This window comes from Lepisma saccharinum, chromosome 1 (assembly GCF_977018435.1).
Source record: "Lepisma saccharinum chromosome 1, izLepSacc3.1, whole genome shotgun sequence".
Taxonomy (NCBI): Eukaryota; Metazoa; Arthropoda; class Insecta; order Zygentoma; family Lepismatidae; genus Lepisma; species Lepisma saccharinum.
The window spans coordinates 98,737,906-98,765,897 of NC_139229.1; the positions used below are offsets into that span (position 1 = coordinate 98,737,906).

A 27,992-nucleotide genomic window follows, 5' to 3' on the forward strand; every position below is an offset into this window, starting at 1 on the left:
TGCCATGAACTGGTTCATTTTATATTGTTAATTTACAGACAACGTTTCTTCATATTCCATAACGGTATATGCTAGGAAGAGAATGTATAAGAATGCATTTCTTTATCTGAAACTTTATTCTATCCAAGGGTGATTCAAAATTTGCTCCGGTGTGTACCTCTGTTTGGGATCTTTTTGCAACATGTGACCAATGAGCTGCTTTGCATTCCGAGATATTTTCTTCCACTTGCTCTTGCTGAATACCAACTCTCCTCTTTCTATGTTCCTGTAGAGATCTTCCAAGCATGGGTTACATATTTTCCCCGCTATCTGGGGACAGTTCTTTTGCTTACAGTTACCATGGAATGGAAGAGATCCAGAGAGGATGCAGAAGAGAGTGATCCCCAGAGACCATACATCGGCCACATCCTCGTAGTAAATCCTCCCACGTCTCTGTGTAATGGCTTCTGGGGGCACAAACGAAGACAAGCTAAGCATGACACCCGACTGCCTGTTCTTGAACGTAGAATTGATGAAGTTGGATAAGTAAGCACTTTTCAACTGAGGTGAGACATCGCACAGAATATTCTTTGGTTGCAGGTCCCTATGGATGATCCCTCTCTCGTGGATATCTACGAGAGCTCTGCAGATGTCCCTAACAATTATTCTGGCTTCTGTTTCCTTTATTCTTTTTCCTTTCTCCAGGAACCTTGCCCAGAGTGAGTACCAATTGGGAAAATCAAACATCATGTACATGAAATTCTCGTCTTCGGTGTGTCGGACTAGTTGTATGACGTTGCGGCATCCGAGAAGCTTTTTTAGGATCCTTATCTCATAGTGAACCAACTTCCTCTCAGGAAGCGATGTCATACGCATTATCTTGACAATATATCCTTTGTTCTTCTCAATATTTATCATGACTCTGGAGAAAGTTGAATCTTCGTCTTCGATCACTTTACCTTTCCACACGAATTTCTTCCCAAAAGGGTCCTTGCTCAGCAACTCTGCAATGTTGGTTTGCTTGGGTTTCTGTTCAACCATTTGTACAATCCACGAATGTAGTAAAATCTGTTCAGCGGTGACTCGTCGTTCAGGATTTCCATCAAGCATCTGAGAAATAAGACCTTTCGCTTCATGAGAAATGGACTCCCAGTGTTCTCCAGTGAAGTGCAGCTCATGTCGCTCTATGTTCAGATAGAGATTATCTAAACAGTGAGCACATCTCTTGCCAAATTGTTTCCTTATGCAATCAGCAATGCCGCAGTCGCCTCGAAATGGAAGCGATCCGGAAAGAACGCAAAAAAGGGTGACTCCCAACGCCCAAACGTCAAGACACACTCTGAATTCTTTCATTCCATCCCTGACAAGTTCCGGAGCTTGGTAAGCGGGAGCTCCAGTCTTGAGTTTAACGCTATCCGATATGAAAAAGGATGCACTAAAATCGAACAAGATAGCACGCGTCAGCAAGTTCCCTCCCACACAGAATATGCTCTGCGGCTTCACATCACCATGAACGATTCCTCGTTGGTGCATATCTGCGAGGGATTTGCTGATCTCCCTGATGATGAACCTGGCTTCCGACTCCTCTATGTGCATTCCTTTGGCTTTGCACCTTTCCCAGAGAGTCATTCCGTTCATCGACTCCGACATGATGTACATGGCGGAATCGTCCTCGGTGTGTTGGATCATCTGCAACACGTTTCGGCAACCTATCAACTCTGTACGTATTCTAACCTCGTTGTGGGCCAGGCTATGATAGTAAGTGGGTATAATAGGCCTTATCTTCACGGAGAATTCTTTTCCTGTCGTTCTATCTTTAATTACTTCCATGCTCGGCCTCAAACTGGACCCTGTCCACGTGAATTCATTTCCAAAAGAAGAAGGATTTACGCAGATGTCATACGAGTGGAGTGAGCTACTTTCAGTAGTCGTACCATCAACTCCCTGGCGCGAGCTACTACCTGTATCTAAAAATATACGCAAATGATATTTTTAAATTATTTGCAAGTACAAATGTGGATTGATGATTCATCGTCAGTGTCATACATAATCAGTTAATTAAGAATCATAATCGGTCAGTTAATAGAGAAAATATCTGCGAAATAATTCTCAACGAAGACAAACAAATCATTTTTGAACACTGAGCCCAGGTAAAACTAAGGAACGTTTAAACTTGTTTGAGTTTGAGTTTTAAGTACACTTCCAGGGTGCGAAATCCTGGAGGGAGGGACAGGGGGATTTCCCCCACCAACAATTTTGACCTCAAAAATTCCCCCCACCAAAAATTTCCCGGGGAGATAGTTCTTTTTGTAACAACAAAATATATGCAATTAGTATTTACTTCTTATGCACTTTACTAAGGGTTATATCGAAAACGCACAAAATAGTGAGTGCAGAATGCTTTCTCTCTTTTTCAAGAGATTATTACTCTGTCTACACCAATAACAATATGCGTGCAATAAAAGAAGAATGGAAGTCAAACATAATTATAAATTATAATAGTTTTATATTAATACAAAAACTAAACAAAAACTTGTACATAACAAAACTATTTCGTAATTTAGTGACATCTTTAACCAGTTAGTAAAGGAAATAATTTGCTACTGTACTCATATCTGATATACTGGGTGGGCACAAAGTAGCTTTTCCCAATAAATGAAGAAATACTTGTTTTGGGGAAAGCGACTTTGTGCCCACCCTGTATATAAAAGTAACTAATTAATTACTTTATGTGTATTTAATAACAATGTTTTTTAAAAATATTTAGTTATAAATTGACTTTTATATTTAATAATATTATGAATATTCATATCATAATAATTTTTGTATGTATGTATGTGTGTGTGTGTGTACAGGGTGTGAAATCATTGAAGACTGGTGGGGGGTGTAGATTAAGATCTTCTCCCCACCCCCAGTCTTCAATGATTTCACACCCTGTTATGCAGAGATACCCTAATAGGGACTAGACCTACAGCATAGGCGTGTGCAGACCTTCTGATTAGGGGAGGCAAAAGCCTTGATGAAAGTTCAGTCGGTCATTGTTTTAGTTTCATTGCATTGATAGAGGCACCATAACGAATAAATAAATTGTATCCGAAACGTGCAGTGCTTCTTTCCTCCAAATAATTGTGTTCATGCATTTAAGACAAAATTTTTAGATCCAAATTTTTGCAAACTGAAAACAGCATTGATTTAATATGGCACAAAAAATTCATGGGGTGCCATGGCATTCTCTTTTACAATTTTCTTCATTCAGATCGCCAAATCCCGCCGCCCCCTAGCTACAGCTCTGAACTTGACAACACTTTGTGAAAGGCAGAAACTGCGAGCAATTTTCAATTGTGCCATCCTGCAAGTGCTCTTGGCCGTCTGAAAGAAATAATGCAAGAATGACGTGAAAACTAATTTCATCTTGAGTATCATTTTGTCCTGCTACTCTTAGATTCTACTAGTCTTGCTTTCTGTTACCTCAATGATTGCCCCCCCCCCCTAGAATTGATTTCAACCCAAAGTTTGGGAAAGGGTAGTGCTCATTGCTCCCCTTGGGGTTGCGCCACTGTACCTCCTTTCCCCGTAGTTGTTTTAAACTTTAATCGGTTTGAAAATAATTCATTTTCTTTAAGAGTATAATATCGTTTAATAACAGCCAGGGACGTCGTTAGGGGGGCCCGGGAGGCACTGGCCCCCTGAAACGTTCACGTGGCCCCGGCAAACTGTTCTACATTTGCTGAAAATTTTACATTCGTGACAAATATTGCAAAATAGTTTTTCAGTAATTTTTTTCTTTCAGTTAGAAACACTGTTCTTGAGTGGCGCGAACCCAAAACCACATTTCTTTCTCGTTTTCCTGGTTCTAGCTATAGTGGATCTCAGTGTAGGAACCTAGAACTTCGTTGATTCTCGGAATTTTGAGGGAGCTGTCTTTCCACCCCTAGCAGTCGCAGGTCAACAACAGGCAGGGTTGGGCGTTGCGTCCAAACAATGTTTTGAGCTTGAGTACATTGAAGAACGACCGCTTGTGCAGCAGTAAACCACATATATGCAAACAGTTACAACGGGTCCTGAATCAGAGCGCAATACACGCTAAATAAGTATAATGGCAGGATGCCTCATATCTCCAGGTAAGTAGTATTATTCGCACCAAATATCTATTCTACTATAGAAACAGTCTAAAACACGCAACCTGTTAAAAGTAATTATCTGCACAAACTGTACGATTTCTCGAGTCGCATATTTTTCTCGATATCGTGAAGACCGATTTTGAGAATCCTCCTTAACAAACGATGCCTCCCCGATTGCGCAGTGATAGCGCTGTTGCCTTGTAATCGAGGGGTCCCGGGTTCGATACATGGGTGGAGGTACACAGTGGTCCGGATCTTACTTCAAACTGTAGGTCCAGTCCGGATTTGCCTTACTGTGCATAAAGTGGACTTAAAAACACAAACTCAACTCAACTCCTTAACAAACTTTTCGAAGAATCGAAAATTAAAACAAGAACAAGTAAATACATTCTTGTAATTTTGAAGTAAATTATTATTATTATTGTTATTATTTTGGGTATTTTTTGTTCGTATGAATCTGCCTCACACAGTAAGCTTATTTTGTTGCGTCAAGTACAATAACAAACTCTTGCAATAAGTCACTGGAAAGACATGTGAGGTTGCACATATATTTAAGCATCTATAAATAAATAATAACCCGTGGTTGGACAGCCCTGGAAGGGCCTTGGTCTATCTCCCGACTGCCAGCCCCTCCCACAATCCTACCTAAAATTTTAGAGGTGTGGAGTTCTTCAACCAGTAATGGGGTGACGTGGGGTCAGCACTTCGAACCCCCAACCGTTATAGGGGATAATTATATTCTTGTGGTAAGGAGTCGTTGTCATTTAACAAACTTTATTGATTTATTCCATCGGCATTATTTAAAATGTAGTGCCATACTGAACTTACCAACTTAACAAAGGTACATTGATTGCTAAATGAGGCATTTTCTTTGTGTTGCGAAGCAGGTTCAGTTTTTGGAGTATTGCAATGTTTTACACAGTCCGTTCGAAGAATTTTTAGAATATTGATGTTTTGTCAAAGGGATCACCCCCGAATAAATATTTGTGGATGTTTTACAGGTTTCATCGTATTTAAGAAGGTAATTTTTCCGGTGCAACTTTCCTCCGTACAACATGTCTTTTGCCACTGAAGCTGAAGAGCCAATTCATAGGTGCAACGACCTTGGCAGAAAGAAACTCTGATTGGCACCATGTTGACAAAAGACTCAAGAAGTCCCGCAACCGACAGAACTCGAAGCGCTCGGATCCTACGGTGACATACACTTTGGTTGAACACAAACGGATGCATTGGTAGGAAATGCAGTGATTTTATGGGTCGTCCCTTTCTGGGAAGTCGGGGACCTTTTGAAAACACACTTTCCCTTCATGCACACCAGGGCAAAGTAAGTATATAATATCATCAGGGGTCCTAAGCCAGATCACCCCTTCCCACAAAATCTTCTCTTCATCTGGCTCTGTTTATCGGCCGCGCCGAAACGCACTTCAGGTAGCTAGGGCTTTCTGGGTAAATTACTTTATGGTTTAGTTGGACATAGGCTTTTCAAATTGCAAGAGACAAAATTCTACTGTTTGTCCCTTTTCTGGCGGGAGATGAATGACAAAGATGTCGCGGTTCCTTCAGGTTCCCACACTCAACCCTTGTGCTCATAACCTGTAATGAAGGGAAAGGCCATAATAAGCCTTTGTAATGTACCGACTTTATATCCTTCTGCTTCTTTTTGCCCTACTGTGTTGATTGGTTGACAATTTATGACTCTCAGCTAGTTCGAAGAACAGTTTGATCCAAGAAGTGGTTCATAGTTAGCTTCTGTAAACGTGAGATTCCGGCAGGATCACGGAGTGCTTGAGATCTCATTTTCATGCATTGCGAATGAAATTTAGATTGATTTGGTTCATTTTACTTTGCTCATCTGCCACATTTGGCTAATTGCGAAGATGGGGATGAGTGATGATATGATTAAATTGATCAATGGACACTCACAAACACTCATGCTCAGTCTGGAATTCGAACCTGGCACACCTGGCATCGTAGCACGATGTGCTAACCACTCCGCCACGGGGGTAGGCGAAGTGAAATTTCGAGTGTGAAGCTGCAACTCGTTTTCCTCTCGAAAAAATTGAAGTAGGATCGACTGATCGACCAAATTTCCAACACATTGACTTTCTAAATTGGTGTCCGACTACCATACAGGAGACCGGGTTTGACTCCCAGGACGGTTGATCTCACATGTGATGAAGAATAAGTCACATTTCAATTAAGGAAGGAAACGAGGTATGTAGTCAACTTTATATACAGGGTGGCTCAATAAGTCACTTAACACCCCCAGTACAAGGCCACTGCAGCGCGCAAAATGGAAATGGTGATGACCAATCGTTATCAGGCCAAGGGGGAACCACATTGACGCCATCCACACGGTCGGCGGCCATCTTGATGCCCGCCATCTTGAATTCAAATTCAGAATTTTAAATGGGAAGGGGGTCGTGCGACATATCAAAATGGGCTAGAATTTCACGAGAAATGCAATGGTGAAGGTTTTTTCGACGTATCTTTAACCAGTAAAAAGTTATGACTGAATTCTTGTACCAATTTGCTCCTTTTCGAGGTGTTAGAAAAATGCCTTAAAATTTGTTTAGCGCTTCGGTAATGCATCGAGATCAAAGTGACGTCTATGGAGAGACGTTCGCATGCCATTGCACATTATTTTAATCGGATACATCCACGAAGAGCTGTGCATTATGAATGGTTGTCGCGAACAATTTACAGTGTGACGCTTCCATTGAATAAAAAGTCCTTCACAGTGACAAGGCTAATGTTTATGTTCATAAGGAAGTTCATAAACAGAATATTCAATTCTTTTTATCTGATAACCCATTTTCGACAGATCAAAGCTGAATGGTTAGTGTTGGTAAGTTAGTGGTGTGGCGTGCTGTGTGAAACACGATTGGTTAGTCAATTTTCCATCAACGGAACCTTAAATGCTTAGGGCTACTTGGATTTGTTAAATAAACAGTTTTTTTCATCCTTGCTTATGGAAGAAGGTACTTTTTACAGAGTTTTTTCAATAGGGAAGAACACCAAAACACTTATGGGAACGTTATGAACCAGTTTTTGTCCAAAGTTAGTTATCAGATGACAAGGGTCACATATTCTGTTTATAAACTTCCTTATGAACATAAACATTAGCCTTGTCACTGTGAAGGACTTTTAATTCAATGGAAGCGTCACACTGTTAATTGTTCGCGACAACCATTCATAATGCACAGCTCTTCGTGGATGTATCCGATTAAAATAATGTGCAATGGCATGCGAACGTCTCTCCATAGACGTCACTTTGATCTCGATGCATTACCGAAGCGCTAAACAAATTTTAAGGCATTTTTCTAACACCTCGAAAAGGAGCAAATTGGTACAAGAATTCAATCATAACTTTTTACTGGTTAAAGATACGTCGAAAAAACCTTCACCATTGCATTTCTCGTGAAATTCTAGCCCATTTTGAAATGTCGCACGACCCCCTTCCCATTTACAATTCTGAATTTGAATTCAAGATGGCGGACATCAAGATGGCCGCCGACCGTGTGGGTGGCGTCAATGTGGTTCCCCCTTGGCCAAATAACGATTGGTCATCGCCAATTTCAAATTCCATTCCGCAGTGGCCTTGTACTGAGGGTGTTAAGTGACTTATTGAGCCACCCTGTAGTAGTGTGCATGCTCTAGAAATAATATGTTTCAAAATTTTGCATATTTTGTGATTTTTCTTCATTTAGCCTTCACCTGGGTTGTCAAAGGTCCATCTACCCACAATTTCTATGGGTTTTATTGGGTTCCGTTGCAGGACCGGAACCTTTCTTCTCGCACAATTTAAATTCGATCCTAGTAGTGTATTGTTCCATTAAAAAAAGGTTACTGGATCGTATTTAAATTGATCCTGAAAATATTCCTGCACCGAATTTTAATTGATCCTGGAAAAAAAGGTTGTTGGACAGTGTTTAAATTCAGCCGCAAAACAAGGTTCCTGGAGCGTATTTAAATTTTACCGAAAAAATAGTTCCTGCACCGTATTTAAATGCATACGGAAAAATGGTTCCTGGACCGAATTGAGGCCTAGAACCCATTTACACTTGCTGATTTTCTCTCCCGGATGTGAAATGAATTTATTTACAATACCTGGACCATTAACAACCCTGGGATTGTTAAAGATTAGGGAACGCAGACATTCTAATTTGGTCTATAGGATTCCGTTATAGGACCGGAACCTTTTCTCTCGCACAATATAAATTCGTACCAAGTTGCGAATTGTTTCATTTCAATATGGAACTTTGACCCTATTTAAACTGATGAGGAAAAAAATGTTCGTTGACCGTATTTAAATTTTTCAGGAAATAAGGTTCCTGGACCGAAATTAAATTCATCTGGAAAAAAATTCATGGACCGAATTGAAAACGTTACAGATGAAGAGGTTCCTAACGGTCCAGAACCCATTTACGCTTGCTAATTTTCTCTCCTGGATGGGAATTGAATTTGTTTATAATTCCTGGACCTTTAACAACCCTGGCCTCCACCCGCAAATGCAGACGCTGTGGCTGCTGCTTAAGCGGGAAAGTTGACTACACGTGCAAATAAAATTAATCCAAAGTTATATAGCGAATAATAGTTACTTCCATAATAATATCATGAAATATGGAGAGCCAAATTCCTTATCAAGCATTTCCTGTTATTTGTCTATCCTAGTGAGAGCGAAAATTTTTGGCCCTTGCTGGTGAAATCGGTTCCTGCAAATTCAAGACGGCATTTTCTAATTTTCATTTCTATTTGGGCCGACAACTCCGTGGTGGAGTGATTAGCAGGCTACGCTACGAAGCAGAATGTCCCGTGTTCGAATTCCGGCTGAGAATGTGTCTTCTTTGTGATGGTCCTTTCATCAAGTTAATCTTCACTCATTCTTATCTTCACGATTAGCCAAAAAGTGTCAGAAAGGTGAAGTAAAATGAACCAAGTCAATCAGCCATTTCCATTTCGTTATTTTTCGCCGCTTTTCTAACTCTTGGGTTAAATGCGACGATGAGATTGAATGATGATACGAAGGAATAGCGATGCGAGACATGATACAACCACACCTGTCCAACGTCCGAACCTTGGACCTCTGGTTTCGTAGTGCGTCATGCTCATGCTTCGGGAGTGGAATCCTTTGAATGAAAAACTATAAAAGTAGGGTGAAAGAAAACAGCATTGAACTGTGCAAAAAAGCCATGTTTAGGTCCTCTAAAGAAAACTACAGTTATTCAGTAAAATTCATTTTGAAGGACAAAGCCTCCGAAGTGTTTTTCCATTCGGTGACACGTGGTCATCACATCGAGTCCCATCTAGTTTTGAGAGTGGAACTCGCTTACATATTGATAGGGACATTGAATTTTCGCGATGCGCGAAATCGCGAAATGTGAAAAAAAAGATGCAATTTTGAACATTCTGCACGTAACTACACCCCCAATGATGAAATATGGATGAGTTTTATTCGCGAAGTAATGCGAAATGTGTGCTTTTCCACGAAATGAACGCTTTTTCGCGAAATAACCGTGAAATATCATCAAATTAAGTAAAAAACACGCAAAAACCGGCAATCGAGGTTGTGGTCGCAAACTGTCGATTTGTAACGAAACGTTTGCCTAAAGTTTCCTACCACTTGCAGCTGAAGAACGTTTTACCTTCGGTCACATCAGGAAGACGCTGCAAATTGGGATTTCCCATGCACATAATCTCAGTTCGAAAACTTCGCTCTCTAACAAGCTGCATTCCTTTCTTCACCCGAATATGCAATTTAGAAATGAAGTGATTTTGTGTTGATGTTTTCTTTTTGGTTGGACAGCTAAGTACTTGTGTATGTGTACAGTATATAAAAATGAAGAAGTTTATCAATTTATACATAGCTCTTTTGTATGTTGTTTCCTCTCATGATGAAAAAGTGTGTGCAATTTTTTTTTTCCACCGCTGGTATATACCGCTGATCTAACATTTTATTTACAGCTCTCCTCTTCCCAATTGTCCTCACGATGTTAGGCCATCACAGAAATTTTGGAGTTTCTACCAGGGATCGAACCTTGAAAGACCAGAGCGCAATAATTTGAGCGCTTTCAGTTTTGCACGCGCAAAGATTACTTTTAAGACATTAGATGTGTGCATAAAATTTCATATATATAGTCATCATTCTCCAATGTGTACAGTACGATGCCACAAAAGACTCGTGCATGCCCCATAGAATAGTGGTAAAGGGTGTCGCCTTGCACTAAAGGCCGCCGGATTCGATTCTGGTATAAACAATATATATGGGATGCCTATCTTGAACTCATTACACAAACATTTCATTTTCGCACCGTTATCATACTTGTGCACCTGATTCCAGCACCTTTTTATGTCTAAACTGACGGAAGAGGGTTTTCTCTACTTCTCAATTTTCTTCGAGCAAATTTACACATCTAAGGAGTAAGGACTAATGACATTGTTCTTGGTGTCTCAAAAATCTGACATAAGAGAAAATACATGGATTTTTAAAGACTGTCTAGATGCCATTAAGTTAATAAGTTCATTCTGCATTTAGGTTCCCGAATAATGGCAGTGGATTTCGCGAGTCTATATCCGTAAATGTTTGGGGGCTACAGGAGAAAATAATTTTCTCTTCCAATAAGATTTTATATATATTTATTTATTTTTATATGTATATACTGTACATATACTTATGTAGGCCTATATGGTATATTAATAGTTTGTTAGTTTTTAATGGTTTGATAGAAAAAAATCTTAAGTTTTGCCCCCCCCCCCCGAACTGATCAACCTAGCTACGTCCCTGATAACAGCAATAAGATTCCTCTACACTAAATTTCTAGGTTAAAGTGTAATAATGTAGGTGTATGAACGTCTGGAAGGGAGTAAGGATGGCCACGCCTCCCCCTTAGAAATCGAATGTCAAGCTAAAAGTATATATTTCATACGTATAATTTGATTTCAGTCATAGTAATTTACATTAATGCGATAATTTCAAATTCAAGTGGTGTTTTTTGAGGGGGCAACACTATTAACGGGGTAATATCCCCATGGAAAAATACCTTGCTTATCCCTCCGTTGAAAAAATCTGAGGATGTCCACGATTAGGGGGCAACTGCCCCCACCCTTGCCCCCCGTGCGCACGCCTATGACCTACAGTTTAAATAAGATCCGAACCACTGTGCAATGTGCCTCCACCGGGTATCGAACCCTGGACCTCTTCACTACAAGGTGATGACTTTACAACTGTGCCATCGGGAGGCCCTAGGAACGGCTAAATCTTGAACTCATTGTGAAGCAGTTTGTTGATGCCAAAGCACGCAAGCGAAAGTTTTGATTTTAGCAAATAATTATGTTGTGCCAAATTTACAATTGTGTTAAATGTACATTCATTAGTTGTTTAGATGTAAAATGTAGTTTTTACAATAAATTTCAGCTACGCCGTGTGGATTTTCCGAGTTTTAGTCTGCTTTCTTAACTTAAACAGTGTAACGGTACATTTCGGAAAAGACGGGGTCCACCGCTAGGGGCATGTAACTCGGATGGCTGGGCTTATAGCTGAAAGAGAATGAATTTTATAATACCTTGGTAGAGTCTTAATCCTCAGTGGGAGAACAGTAGTGTGATTGGTGATACTTTTGGGACCACTTATAGGTGTAGAAAAGAAGAGGTTATTTGATTAAACAGCCCGATTTACCTACACTTAAAATTATGGCAAGATGCTCTTATTCCCCAATTCTTCAAGTGTGATATGCTCTTAATCCCCAAGAATTTTGAATCCTAGTGTAGAAAAGAAGAACCCTCAATATACAGATTTGCCTACACTTAAAACAATGTCAAGGGGGGCATATGCCCCAATCGGCCATGTGTGTTCATATTTAAATCTAAAGAATTTTGAGGCCCTAGTGTAGAAATGAAGAACTCCCCTCAGACAGATTTGCCCAAGTGTGTAAAAGCTACATCTCTCAGTTTGTTGTCCATAAGCTTGTCAAAAATATGCCCCTCTTGTTATTGTTTTGGCTACACTTAAAACTAAGCCAAAAATGCTTATATTCTCATGCTCTTCAACTTACAGATCAATACAATAGGACAAGGTCAGGCTGCAAATTGTTTCATGTTCTTTCTAATCTTTGATCAGTTTCATGTCCCGGCCAGCAATAAATTATGCACGCCTGGGAGATTTAATATGCTTGCATGCATGAGATAAAATCTACACTGTGCCCTTTCAGGGAAAATTCCCCATACATGCCATCATGTTATTGACTCCAAGGGAAATTCTTAGTAAAAAGAACATTGGCCTCTTGCATGTTGTCATATATGCCTGAATTGGATTCAGGTTTTGCCCTGTTCTGATAATATATACACGAGTGGGACTTACAGAATATTCATTGCACAGTTCAAAGTCCAACTTTGAATTGTATTTAGCTGATATACAGCTCATAACTCCTGGGTTCTGATATTCAATATGTATTGCATGTGGACATAGTCCCATGGCTTATATGCTTTATAATCAAAGGCTTCTGGGTTTAAGACCTCTCTATGGAGAAGTGCTAGTCTTGTTGCCTTGTAATCAAGAGGCCCCCAGGTCTGAACCCTGGTAAAATGTGTAAGATTGAAATACATGTGGCAGAATAATATCCCCACATGTGATATTTTGAGAATATTTACTGCTAGCTGATATACAGCTGAGGTTTGAAACCTGGTAAAGTGTGTTGTACAACAGCATAAAAGAGCAAAACTATTTTATATTGGGGATCACCAGAGCCTAGTTATTGCTGTTGTTTGGGTATAAAAGCATCAGCTCAGCCACTAATTGCTGTTATAATTGTTTTGGCATATTGTCCATAGTTCTGTTTTTTTGGACCAATAAATTTTATATAAACAAACAACAAAAATGCCAAATCAAAAATATTGCAATCAGTGTAATAAAAATATATCTAGTTCTAATTGGTCTAGGCATCGCCATATTTGTGACCCTAAGAAATGCAGAAAGGCTACAAAAATGTGTCCAAGATGCCATAAAATATTAAGCAAGGCTTATTACAAATGGCATAAGTGTATTTGTTATGAACAGTCATCAACATTGCCCCCTCAACCATCTACATCTGGTCTGAAAAGGAAGCATGAAGCACCTGTTAATGCTAGAGCAGCAAAGCAGCCACGCTATGAACCCATCCATAGCAGTTTTAACGGCCAATTAAGGGATCACCGTTTTGTATCAGAGCCAAAATGTGATATTAAGAATTTTTTGAACAGTATAAATCCAGATGTGCAGGCAATTCTAAATGCACAAAATGGCTCTTATAAGCTGTCCCTCAAATTGTTTACACAATATAAGAAGCCAAATGGCACAAAATTTACACAGCCCCACATAAGAGAAACTGTACCTATATATTCAAATGCAAATTCAGACAAAATAATAAGCAGTTTGATAGATCAATTGAATATTAAACACTCTGAATTTGCAGCAAAAGAGTCTGGATGGAGCCTATGCGGATCTCCACACAAGCTTTATATTAATATTTCTGAATTCAGCCCATTACAAGGTTCTACATATCTGCCATTACCTGCCAATATTAAAAAGAAAAGAGCCGTGGTTAACATAAAAAATAATGATGAGAAATGCTTTTTGTGGTGTATTTTAGCTGCTTTGTATCCAGTTTTAGATCATCCTGAGAGAATAACTTATTATAAACAATATGAACACAATTTTGATGAAGCAATGGAGGGTTTAGAATATCCAATGTCTGTTCAGAATATTGATAAATTTGAAAAAAAGGCCAGGGATATGAATGGTAAACAATTATCTATTAATGTATTTATTTGTTCTACTGGCCGTGCCAATTGCTTGATAGCACCTCTCAGAATCAGTACATTTGATGATGATTCTGCTGTTCCGATTGATCTGCTCTTAATTGAAGGGGATGATACACACCATTATACTCTGATACAAAATCTTGAAGCTTTAGTCAGAACACAACTAGACAAAACTCATAGAATATTCAAGTTGTGCAGAAGATGTTTGACTGTATTTGATGGTAGAAAAATGGTGAATGGGGTTCGGGAAGATAATGCAGAAATTGCTAAAAACAAGTTAATTGAGCATCTGAAATACTGTGGCAACCATAAACCTGTTCATATGCTTATGCCTAATCCAAGTGAAAATGCCAAATTCAAAAAATTTGAAGCCTTGTTGGAACACCCAGCATATATAGTGTGTGATTTTGAATCAAATCTCAAACCCCTTGCATTCTGCAGCCCAGATCCTGATGAATCTTCAAGTACATCATACCAGGTACATGAACCTTCTACTTTTTATTATGTTGTTGTACAGGATGGTGTGGTTAATAAAGAAGATTTATACATGGGAGCAGATGCCATCAAAAAATTTGCAGATAGAATAGAAAATGAGTGCCATGACATAGCATCTAATGTCTTATTAAAATCAAAACCTATGTTGCCTTTAACAGAGAAACAGATTGAAGATTTCAACAATGCAGAAAAATGCCCGGTATGTGATTCTGAATTTTCAGATACAAATATCAAGGTGAAACACCATTCTCATACAGATGGTAAATTCTTAATGGCCCTGTGTAATAGCTGTAATATTAAGATCCAGAGACCAAAATTTGTCCCTATATTTTGCCATGGAGCATCCAATTATGATTTCCATCATTTGATCAGGTACGAGGGGTTTGACAAGCAGAATTTAAATATTTTAGCTGAAAATAATGAAAAATATATTGCCATTAGCAAAATAATTAAAGTTAATGGTGTTCCTATTCACTTAAGATTTCTTGATTCATACAGAATTCTGTCTGCTAGCCTGGCTACACTGGCCACTCAATTATCTGATGATCAATTCAAAATCACATGTGCTTTGTTTCCAAATCAGGAGCTGAAATTAATTAGGCGGAAGGGTGTATATCCATATGATTATGTTACAGATTTTTCTAAATTTGATGAGTGTTCTCTGCCACCACAACAAGAGTTTTACAGCAAAATCAGAGGATCTGGAATCACTGATGATGATTATCACCATGCCCAGTTGATGTGGAACAATTTAAAATGCCAGACATTTGGTGATTATCACAAGGCATATTTAAAACTTGATGTCACTCTCTTAGCTGATATACTTCAGGCATTTAGAAAATCTTCCATGGAAAATTATAAGCTGGATCCAATGTATTTTTACAGTCCTCCGGGCCTAGCATGGTCTGCAATGTTTTTAAACACTAAAATGCAATTGGATCTGATCCAGGATCAAGATATGTATCTGTTTATGGAACAATGTATAAGAGGAGGCATGGTGCAATGTTCTCAGAGATATGCCAGAGCAAATAACAAGTATATTCCCGATTATAATCCAGCACGGCCATCAAATTATATACTTTATGTGGATGCAAACAGCCTGTATGGTTATGCTATGATGAAAAAACTGCCATATGCAGGGCTTGAGTGGGTTGAAGATTTCAATATTGAAGAACTTCAGGATTTTGATGACAGTAACTATGGCCTGTTCTTAGAGGTTGATCTGACAATTCCTGATGATTTACACAACACATTTTCTGATCTGCCCCCAATTCCTGAGGTTAAGTGTTCACCTGGCTCTAAACAGAAGAAATTGATGATGACTCTAGAGCCAAAACAGGGTTATGTCTTATATTACAAAAACCTCCAGTTCCTGATGAATCATGGTGTTCAAGTGACCAAAGTTGGAAAAGTCTTAAGGTTCAGGCACTCAAGATGGTTGAAACCATATATTGATACAAACACAGAGCTTCGAACATCTGCAATGAGCCAATTTGAAAAGACCTTGTTTAAATTGATAGTCAATTCAGTGTATGGCAAAACAATCGAAAATGTCAGAAAACATATTGATGTTAAAATAATTACTGACCCCAGCCGGAGCAAAAAATTGATTGCAAAGCCCAACTTCAATTACAGAAGAATTTATGATGAGAATATGGCACTTTTCAACATGAAAAAAACAAAGATTAAGTTTGATAAGCCTATTTATGTAGGGGCTGTGATATTGGAATTGGCCAAATTACACATGTTAAAATTGTTTTATAATGTGTTGAAGCCTTTTTATAAGGATCGTGTAAAACTGATGTACATGGACACAGATAGTTTTGTTCTTGATATTCAAACAGAAGATGTTTATCAAGATATGGCACAGCCTGAATTGTTTAAATATTTTGATACCACTGAACATTCAAAAATTAAACACCACAACAATAAAGTGCCTGGCAAGTTAAAAGATGAGACACTTGGTGATGTTATTGTGGCATTTGCTGGGTTAAGGGCCAAGATGTACAGTTTTGAAACATGTAGTGGCACTGTTGCAAAAAAAGCCAAGGGCATTGGCACAGTGACTGTAGACAAAGAGCTTGAATTTGAAGATTACAAAAATTGCCTCAAATCATGTAGCACAATCAGAACATCAGAATTCAGAATTCAGAGTGTGGATCACTTGTTGACTACAAATATTGTAAGAAAAGTGGCTCTGGACCCACATGATGATAAGAGATGCATTTTATCATGTGGCATACATACTCTACCATGGGGTCATTGTGATTTGAAAAGTGGTAATCAATGCCCAATTACAGAGCATGATTTGAAATAAATAAACATGCCTATGAACTTATTTGGGTTCAAAAAACAGGCTATTATGGACCTGCCAACACCACAACCCTCTTCTTATGATATCTAAACTAAGTGCTTTGTTAATTATTCATCTGAACAGCATACTTACAGATGTTGATGATGAAACAGGTAAAACATTGTACATATTTAACAATAATTTAAATCATTACCAATTACCTGTAGGTGGGCAATTACAATTTATTACAACCCCCAAGGGTGATGTCAAGATTTCAGTAGGGAGAAATATTTATAGAATTAAGCACTCAAACATGGTTTCTGGCACTGTTTATACTGTTTCTGCTGGTGACTGCTTATATATTGAGGTCCCGGGATCATATGACAAGCTTATACCTTTTTTTATAGAATTAAGAATCAGATATTCAATAATAAATAACCACTAAAACAAAAATGCCTAATGATATATTTGGCCATACAAGGCATGAAGATCACAGTGATGAGATTCTTATGCTTGATGTCAGAGTCAAGAAATTAAGAAGTGATTTACAAGCTTTACAAACCACACTCAATGCCAGTCTTCAACTAGAAATTACAAATTTACAATCACAATGCATGGACCCTCTTCTTAAAATTGACTCAGAACTCAAATTGCTGCTTCAAAAATATACTGACTTGGCCACATTGGATAATTTTCAAAGTTTAGAAGAAGCTGTAGCAGCTCTTCAAGCCAAATTTAAGACCCAGGCCACCAACTCTGAGCAATTGAAACAGCAATTGGAAGAGCAGATAAATAATGTCCAGACACAGCTCCAAACAATTGTCAAAAGCATAAAATCACAAGAAGATTTTGATCTAGTGATTTCCACTCTAAAGGAACAGATTCAAACACTCCAGATACCTAATCTGGACCCTCTAAACAATGCCATAGCCGAGGTTAAAGAAAAAATTGAGACACTTGAAAATTTTATGAACAACTTGCCATCTTCTGATGCTTTGAGTGCAATAACTCGGAGTGTTGCCAACATTAAGCTGCAACTTGAAACATATGAAGATTTTGGAAAAATTCAAAGTACCATAACCCATCTTGAGGGTACAATAGCAGCAGTGCAAAGTGATTTGACAAATGTACAAGAATCTCTAGAATCCCGCCTGCCTGGTATTGTAGACACACTTCTCAGTGTCCAGGAACAGATCACAAAGCTTGAAAACCTCAACACTGAATCTGAGCTATCACATTTTCATCACTTGATCGATGATATCCAAACAAAACTTGAAATTTTACAACAATCAACACCCACTCAGGCAGATATAGCCCTGCTCCAAGATGCTATGCAAAGTGTGGCTGATGCTTCTGAATTAAATAATGTGAAATTGGCACTTGAATCCTTGCAAAATACTGTATCAAATCTGCCTACATCACAGGAACTTAAAAATATTAAGAGAGCTGTGAATCGCATATTGAAATCAGAAGATATCAAGAATATCCAGACAGAGATCAAACAACTTACTCAGACAGTGGCCACTCTACCAACTAATCAACATATTAATGAACTGCATGCCCTGTTTGAGGATATCAGAAGACAGGTCCATGATCTTACTGCTCAAAATTCAAAATTGGCAGTTATTGAAAATTTGCAACAAATTGTAGCTAATATCAAGCAACAGCTAGGGACCATGGAATCCAATCAAGCAAATGCTTTGTCTGTTTTTGCCACCTAGCTACAAGAAATTGTGCAACAATACAAGAAACTTGTTGTGGACATAAAAATCAAGCCAGGCCATGATGATGTTGTTAGGACCATCAATGAGCACCTTGAATCTGTAACAAGCAGATTGCTTACAGCAGAAAAAGAAATAACAGGCATAATCGAGAATCCAAAACATACAGTAATTCTTGAATTGTACAGCATCCCCAACAAAGAATATGATTCACCATTTACACCAGGTGGCAAAATATATATGCTGTCCCCTGCACAATTTTATTACCAGTTTTTTGTTGGGGGCACACTGAGACCAATCAAGATCAAATATTGGCTACAACCACAGGCACATCACTACCCCACCTTATCAATAACAAATGCTGACAACAAACCAAAAATCACCAGTGTAGAGTTAGAGGATTTTACAGATCCCAATACATTAGAAACATCTTATGCTGAAGATGAAGGCTCTCTGGAATTTCAGATACAAATAGGAGACAAATTATATTTAGAAAATCCTGTAGTATCAGCTGCTGAACACCCCATAGTTGCAATATTCTTGTTTACATATTATGTCTAGACAAATTATTGTTGATGAATTACACAGACAAGCCAGACATAATTATAAGAGACTGCCAGTAGTTACAAAAGGCATAGATGATTTATGGCAGAGCGACTTGATTGAGATGGCAAGTGGACAGCTGAAAAACTTAGACAAAATCAACAAGGGCTACAAGTATCTACTCACTGTAATAGACACATTTTCAAAATTTGCCTGGGCTGTGCCACTCAAATCCAAGACTGGAAAATGTGTTACAGAAGCCTTCAGGACAATCATCAATCAGAGTGGAAGATCACCGCGCTATTTGCAAACAGATAATGGCAAAGAATTTTATAATTCTGTGTTCCAACAATTTATTAAAAGCCAGTCAATACAACATTATTCGAGTTACAGTGATCTCAAAGCCTCAATTGTAGAGAGATTCAACAAAACCCTAAAAAATCTTATGTATAAACAATTTACACTTCAAGGTAATTATAAATGGATTAATATTCTTCCAGAACTTCTACATAAATATAACAACTCGGTCCATTCCACAATCAACATGAAACCCTCTGAAGTAACTTCATCTGATGAGCAAAAATTGATCAGGACTGTTTATTATCCTAGATACCAGCCAACAACAAGAAAAGCCAAATAGAAGGTGGGTGATCAAGTAAGAATCAGCAAATATAAGCACTTATTCAAAAGAGGCTTTACAAGAAACTGGAGCACTGAATTATTTACAGTGGTTCAAATTAAACCTGGGACCCTTAACACATGTATAATAAAAGACCACCGAGGAGAAATTCTCAAAGGCCGGTTCTATGAAGAAGAACTCAACAAAACTAAACAGCCTGACACATATCTCATAGAAAAAATCATCCGCAGAAAAGGCAACAAGTTGTCAAATGGCTAGGACTTCCAGAACACAGCTGGATCGATGCAGACAAAGTGATAATATGAGCACCTGGGATGTTATAAAAATGCTGCCAGAACCTGAACAGCAGATTAAGAGAAATGGCAAGTTGCTGCCTGAAAATATTAGATGTCTTATTGTTGGGCCATCGGCTTGTGGTAAAACTACACTAATGATTGATAATTTTTATTGGCACCCAACTGGTTAGACTGGAAAAATAGGCACTTGTATGTCTTCTCTAAGAGCTTGGAACAATTAAAATATCAGCAGCTGATGAAGCTATATGAAGGACTGGATATTGCCACTTTTGAATCAGATGTTAAGCCACTTCATGAATGTCTCGATAATTCTGTTGTTGTGTTTGATGACATTATACTGGATAATCAAAACAAGGTTAGACATTTCTTTACACAGGGCCGACACAAAAACATTGATTGCTTCTACCTGGCACAGACTTTTTCTAAAATTCCGAAGCAGCTGATCCGAGACAACAGCAATTTTATATGTGTGTTTCATCAAGATCATACCAACCTCAAACACATACATGATGAATATGTAGGTGGGGAACTTGAGCTACAATGATTTTTCCAAGTTTTGCAGTAGGTGCTGGAACCAGGACAGTTATGGGTTTGTCACAATTGATATGACAAGAAAACCCAATAGTGGCAAATACAGAAATAAAATCAACAATTTTCTAGACATTGAAACATATATAAATAACCATGACAAGGCCAATCATTGATGATCTTAAATTAAGAGATTATCTTGTAAAAAGATTTAAGGGATGGAAATCACAGAACCGAGGAATTTATGAACAACACAAACAAACAGAACAGCCTATTATTGATGCTATTAGTGAATTAGGTAAAAATATCAAAACTGTTACAGAGCAAAATCAAAATTTGATCACAGAGCTTGTACCTGTAGCTGCTAGGAACATATTAGATTATCCAATCACCCCACTTTCCAGTATTCATACACCTAGTCCTGTTGCTCCTCGAAGAATTGAAGCTACTCAGGATCCTATTGAATTGGGTCTTCTTGCTCAAAAATATTTAAGCACACCTAAAGACAACAAAGATGAGGTCTTTGGCTTATATGCTGACACAGAGCGTGATGGTAACATCATACATAGAATTGGCAATTTCAGAGTAACATTTATGGGAGATGATATAATTGTATATTCAGAATCTCATCTTGGAGAAAGAAGTGGTTTTGTTAAATATCCCGGCACACCTGGATTGTGGGAACTGATGACTAGGAAAAGGCCTGGCAACTATACAGATCAAGATTATGAGCACTACAAAGAAATATTAATAAAATCAGATGCTCTATACCAGAACAATGATCCCACACAAAAAAGAGTCAAGTCTAGCAGTGGAGCAAAATACAACAACTTAATCAAGCCCATATGGTCACAGATCAAGACTGGCAATGGAATCAAACAATACAACACCCTGCCTAAAGAATTTGTCTGGGTTGATGATGTCAGGAAACTTGTAGATAGGTTATTGGTGATAGCTGGGGAGGAAAATGCTGGCAACCACAATTTTTACAATGAAAAAGTTGGAATTATGGACATGATAAGCACAAAATTGTCTAATTTTATAGTGAATGACACTAAGGGCATTGGATATCTTATAAAAATTATTAATACTCTACCACCTAAATTTTGGAATATTTCTGAGGGTCGGGGGTTGGTTAATGACATTATAAACAAGCTGCCATTTGAACTACACATTCCAGGCTATCAGTATTGTGGTCCAGGCACAAAATTGGAGCATAGATTAAACAGAGGTGATCCTGGTGTTAATCCCCTAGATGCTGCTTGTAGAGACCATGACATAGCATACAACACACATTCTGATCTTGACAAGAGACATGTTGCAGACAAAAAATTAGAAGAGGCTGCATTTGGTAGATTTGTAAGCAAAGATGCTTCTTTAAGTGAGAGAATAGCAGCATTGGGGACCACCATAGCTATGAACACCAAACAAAAACTGGGGTGGGGGCTGTGAATATATATATATATATATAATAAACCTAGAATGAAGGCCAAGGGTGTTATGTATCAAATACCTTATGCAGGTCTTAAATCTCTTAAAACTATTGATAGTCTTTTAACCAAAAAGCAGCGCAAGAAAAAAAGCTCTTGTCTTGCAAAGGGCCATGGTATGAAATTGTTGCTTAGTACCCCCCAATTAAAAAAATTACAACAATCCAGAAAAAAATCACATGTGGGGGGTTTCATATTTACTATCCCGGCCATCTTAGCAGCACTTGGGGCTGTTGGGAGCTTGGCTGGGGGATCAGCTGCCATAGCAAAAACAGTAATAGATGCCAAGAAGAATAGGGCAGAATTAGATGAAATAAAGCGCCATAACCTGGCCATGGAGAAACAAGGCAAAGGTGTTAAGAGAGCCATGAATAAGTTTAAAAAAAACAAGAGCCGCTTACAAACCAAGATATTGAAGCTTTAATCAAGCCACTGGGCATCAAAAATTTTAGAGGTGTGTACATGTCTGATTCTTTACCAGAACAACCACTCAACAAAGAGTGTGGCATTGTTAATTTGGATAAGTACAAAAATCAGGGCACTCACTGGATTTGTTATCTTAAATATTTAAACAATGAGGCATTTGTGTTTGATTCATTTGGAGGTGTTCCACCTGAAAATTTAATAAAATATCTAAAATCAGCTAATCTTTATTACAATAATGCCCGTGTTCAAAATTTCAAAGATGTTAATTGTGGACATTTGTGTTTATCTGTTCTTAGATATCTGTCTCAAATAAATAAACCATCAATTGAAGATTTTCAAAAAGCCTTGTGGTATTTAAAACATCATGGGGGTATTCCATCTCACCAGCCAAAATTCAATATTGAAACTCAAAGTACATGATGATATAGTATATCCCAAAACAATAGCTCTCAGAGCATTTTATGGCATGTACTTGATCCCTAATATTACACACCACAACAACAAAATTGCAGTTGGTGATCAAAATATTGTCATCACTCCAGGGCAGTATAATCTGTCCACTCTAAATGCTCAATTACCCAGAGGTATAGTTTTAACTCAAAATTCTGTCACTCACAGAGTAGAGATTGTATCTGCTACAGAAACAGTGGATCTGGGTACTATAGGAGAGCTGTTAGGCTTTGAGAACAACACAAAACTTGAACCAGCCATCAAACACACTGCTATTAATATACCTAAATTCTTAGCCATAGAGACTCTGAATATTCACTGTAATGTGGCTGAGGGTATGATCACCAAATCAAATGGCATAGGCACTCACAAACAAACTGGCATCATTGCAACATTTAAACCTAATTCTGAATTTATGGAGCCCATCATCTACACTCCATCCCCAACATTATATTTTCCTGTGTGCCATAATAGAATAGATAACATTGAATTGATGGTCACTAATGAAAAAGAAGAATTAGTTGATTTTGCTGGAGCCACAACAACTGCAATCATAGAGATTAATATTTAAATAAAAATACATACAAAAAAAATGGAAAATATTGAGAGTTATGAGCTACAATCATTCCCCCCAAACAGGAGGACCTTTGCAAATTTAAATCAACCCAACACAGAGATTGAGGTTGATCTTGATGTAGGGGATGGCTTTATACACCCACACAGAGCAGATCTATACATCAAATTTGATGTTGTAAAGCTCGATGGTACAGATTATCCGGCAAATTCAAACATAAGATTGGTGGATAATTTTGTGCCACATCTGTTCTCTGAAATTGAGATCAGAAAACATGGTGTTGTTATAAACAGAGTAGATTATCCCGGCATTACCTCCACAGCTTTGGCCACACTAAAATTATCCAAAACCGAGGCTTCTTACTACAAAATAGGTGGATTTGAGGCTGGTGATAAAATTATATCTAAAAGCCACACAGTGCTGTTCCCCATGCGCCTGTTGCCAGGATTCTTCTCAGATTACAAAGATATTATGTGGAAAGGTGGTTTAAGAATCACATTTAGAAGAGCTGCCAATGATAATAATGCTTTGATGAGGTACAGTACATTAAACTCTACAGGGGAAGCTCTGCCCAATACCCTACCTGATGAGGGCAAGTGCATTATTCAGACTATGGAGCTAAGAATCCCAGTTGTTGAATATGAAGCCAGTTATGCTCTTAAATACAAAGCAGATATAATAAAAAATCCACAGGTTCCTTTACAATTTTATACATATCAATGTGTACAGAAGCCTGCCACTGGTACTTATTATGAGTTTGATGCTACAAATTCATTCTCCAGTATACAATATGACATGCCGGATTTTGTGGTGGTACTGTTTCAGACTGGAAGACACAATAATCAGGAAAAAAATTCAAGTAGATTTGATAACTGCAACATCAAGAACATATATCTTAAAAATGGCAGAAATGAGGTGTTCCCCAGAGAAAATTATAATTTAGACATGTCCAAGGATGATTTCCTTAAATTATATGAAGCATTTACAGCATACAAAAGGGTCACTACTGGCAATACTGACATGTATTACACACCAGATGAATTCAAAGCACAGAGACCCATGTTTGTCATCAACACTTCAAAAATGAAACAAGTTGTGGTTAATGACAGGACAAACATTAAAATTATCTGTGAATTCCATGATACACTTCCTGATGACACCATATGTAGTGTTATTCTTATAGGTGAAAAATCATATATTTATGATGTAAGAAATGAGAGAGTCACAGAGCAATTCTAGAGGGTCTCTGCATATTACATTGTCTTAGTACTAGATATATGAGTTGAGGCTGGTGTCCAATTAAAATATTGAGCATATTCCAGGTAACAAGTATTTAAGCATATATTACATTATATTATTGTGTAAGCAAAAGCTCTTATAAACATTTTTGACCTAGTTTTAAGTGTAGCCAAAACAATAACAAGAGGGGCATATTTTTGACATGCTTATGGACAACAAACTGAGAGATGTAGCTTTTACACACTTGGCCAAATCTGTCTGTTGAGGCTTCTTCATTTGTACACTAGGGCTCAAAATTCTTTAGATTTAAATATGAACACACATGGCCGATTGGGGCATAGGCCCCCCCTTGACATTGTTTTAAGTGTAGGCAAATCTGTATATTGAGGGTTCTTCTTTTCTACACTAGGATTCAAAATTCTTGGGGATTAAGAGCATATCACACTTGAAGAATTGGGGAATAAGAGCATCTTGTCATAATTTTAAGTGTAGGAAAATCGGGCTGTTTAATCAAATGACCTCTTCTTTTCTACACTTATAAGTGGTCCCAAAAGTATCACCAATCATACTACTGAGAACCTGTAGGGCGTAGACATAATTATTATTAACAATCTAGGTTCCTGAAGACAGCCTAGACTCGGCTGGGTGGATGGTCATCTTGGATCGGAGGCTGCACAGCGCACCTCAGAACTGCCACACTTTTTACCCATTTTCTGTTTGTTTTTTTAATTTTTTATACTTAGAGGGTTGACCTTCGACAGGGCTATTATTGTTGGATCGTGTCAAACGCAGGAAGTCCCATATATGGAGATATTTCTTATGGTCATGGCTAAGAAGTAAACAATCCACACTTCCTAATAGTTTTGTCATTACTCCAAATAAGGGATTCAGAGGACACGAAGACAGTGAAGACATTTCATCGAGTGCTCTCCGTAGAAAATCGCACTCAAAAGCCAATGTTGAAATAAAGACAGAAACATGCAAAACTTGTCCGTTACAACAGGGAATAGAAAAAAAGAACATTAGAAGCACTGTTTTGTATTTAAAACATAATTATAATACCGCCCTCATAGCGAAAACAATACTATGGCTGGAGTAATGGAATGAGGAGCTCATGATGACACGCATGCACCACCAACGTTTTAGTTACGGCATTGTTTATTATTAATGGATGATATTCAACTTGACGTCATCACGCAGTGCACTTTGGGAATAAACAGTTGAATACGCATTTTGCCCGGCATATTCGCGGGTGTTAAGTAAAGCGGATGAGAAGCATTCTTGCATCGAGAAAAATCTGGGATATATTATACGTACGACCATTATAATCATACATTGAATCTCTTCGGCAAAGACCATACGCACAATGCTTACCCGGCAGGTTTTCAACGCAGGATCTGATCTGTTTGCCGGGAATATGGCGGTGAGAGTGATTTCGAGGAATGAATTGTGGGAAATATGTTCGCTGAATATTATCCATTATAGGCAACTAGGGTTGACTGCTTAATTTTGATACCAAGGAGGAGCGATCGTCCCTTCTTCTATCCTCCTTTATCTGCCCATGAGAGTAAGTAACAAAATACGAATGGATCTTGAAGTACATACTTGGCGTTTTGCAAAGAAGAGTTAAAATAAAATGAGTACTCACTCAAGAACAAGGATAGCGACTTGGTGTCATCAGGATTAGGATCAACCTGCAAAATGTGAACCTTAGAGCTCTTTCTTGAAAGGAATGTTCTGGGCGCATATTTTGAACTCTGTGGTTGCTCACTCGAGGGAAGCTTTTCCACGATATGCTGTTTGCTCTCTTTTGCCCGAGATTCAACATCTACCACGTTTTCTTGAGACTCGCTGTAGGCTTCAATCTCTTCAGCAGCCTGGCTTAGTGCAGCTAGACTCGTTGCATCGAAGCCTTCGACATCGTCCATCAGGAACATTGTTCCCTTCAAAGATGTCACATCTGGACTTGCAGGATGCACGTACTTCGCCGAGTCAATGTTCTTTAGCATGGTCTTCTGAAAAGGCGAAATGGGGCTAGAAGTCGAGAATAGAGAAGTTAAAGACTTTCTATAGTCCAGTTCTAAACGTTCATCATCTTCTCCATGTCGATTTTTCTTTTGTTTGCGCAAACGGAACCTTCCTCTCCAGTATATCTTTGCATCCTGATGATTTTCTGGCTGTGCACAGGAAGTTGAATCATCACTTTTGTTATTGTCTCCCTTAAGGCAGTGAAGTTTAAGCTTACGTGTTTTCTTCGACTCATTATTTCTAGAATTACAAAAAAAAGAAGCTTTTAATCATTAGTGAACACCAAAAATAAATTATTCGATAATTTATATGGATTGGTGCAATTCTGAACAGGATAAACGTATTTATACATTATCACTTAGTCAATTTATCTCACACGGTTACAGGTTCGTATTGCCTGGAAATATCTTTGCTACAGATAATTGTGTTATGTACAGTGCTACACTGTAAAATAAAGAATGGTGTACTTGATCCTTAGGACTGGGCATGGTATTTTAAATACAAAAAAGGATTTTTAAGAATAATGACCTGCCAAAAATAATCTCAGATCAGCAGGTGGGTATTAGCTCACCATAATAGATGAGTATACGAGAACTTATAAGAAAAAATATAGTAGAGCAAGATGAAGATATAGAAAGAAATGGAGATAAAAAGAGACAGGGAAACGGAGGAGAGGAAACAAGAAAGAGAGGTGAAAGAAGTTGCAAGGAAGAAAATGGGACAGAGAAACAAAGCAAGGACAAAAGAGAGAATAAGATAGAGAGACTAAGAAAGAGGGAGACAGAAATAAAAGAGAGAAAGAGGAGGGGGCAAATCGAATCAGAACAGTGACAATACAAGAAAAAAATGAGAGGCAGGAAGGAGAACGGGAATATTTTCTGGAAGCAGACTCGTAGCCAGAATTATATTAGGGGAGGGGCTCATCCGTTATCAGCAGCCTCCATGTAAAGGCGAAAAAATGTGTGTATAGGGGGCTAGTAGATCTGAAGATGAATTTCTTAGTATATTACAACATATTATACAAGATATTTAATCCTAGTAAAATTAATTACCACTATACACTATTTACATTAGATATTTGTATGATTTCGGGGGGCTTCGGCCCCCGAGCTCCCCCTGTCTACGTGCCTGTCTAGAAGCAATCAGACTTAATGTACACTTAAATTCGATTATACTCTCCTTATGGAAGGGAAATATTTTATTTTGTATGTAGGAGACCAGAAGAATGGAATACATGCATTTAATGTAAATTATTTTATTAACCAATACGAATATTCGGTAGAAATTAAAATTGTAAAACTTCAATATTTTGAGGGGAAAACGGAACGGTAACTTACTTTGTCGTCATCAGAAATAAAAATAAAACATTAAAGA

The 27,992-nt window shown here is 38.1% G+C and overlaps 1 protein-coding gene across 1 annotated transcript; it reads right to left on the bottom strand.

Moving 5' to 3' along the window:
- On the bottom strand, positions 1-27,992 carry LOC145985291 (ribosomal protein S6 kinase alpha-6-like). Its single transcript, XM_083119133.1, has 3 exons — positions 27,956-27,992; positions 26,239-26,858; positions 1-1,946 (listed from the first exon to the last, which is right to left on the bottom strand). Exons 1-3 carry the CDS (start codon positions 27,964-27,966, stop codon positions 115-117), a joined length of 2,463 nt encoding a protein of 820 aa, XP_082975259.1. The 5' UTR covers positions 27,967-27,992; the 3' UTR covers positions 1-114.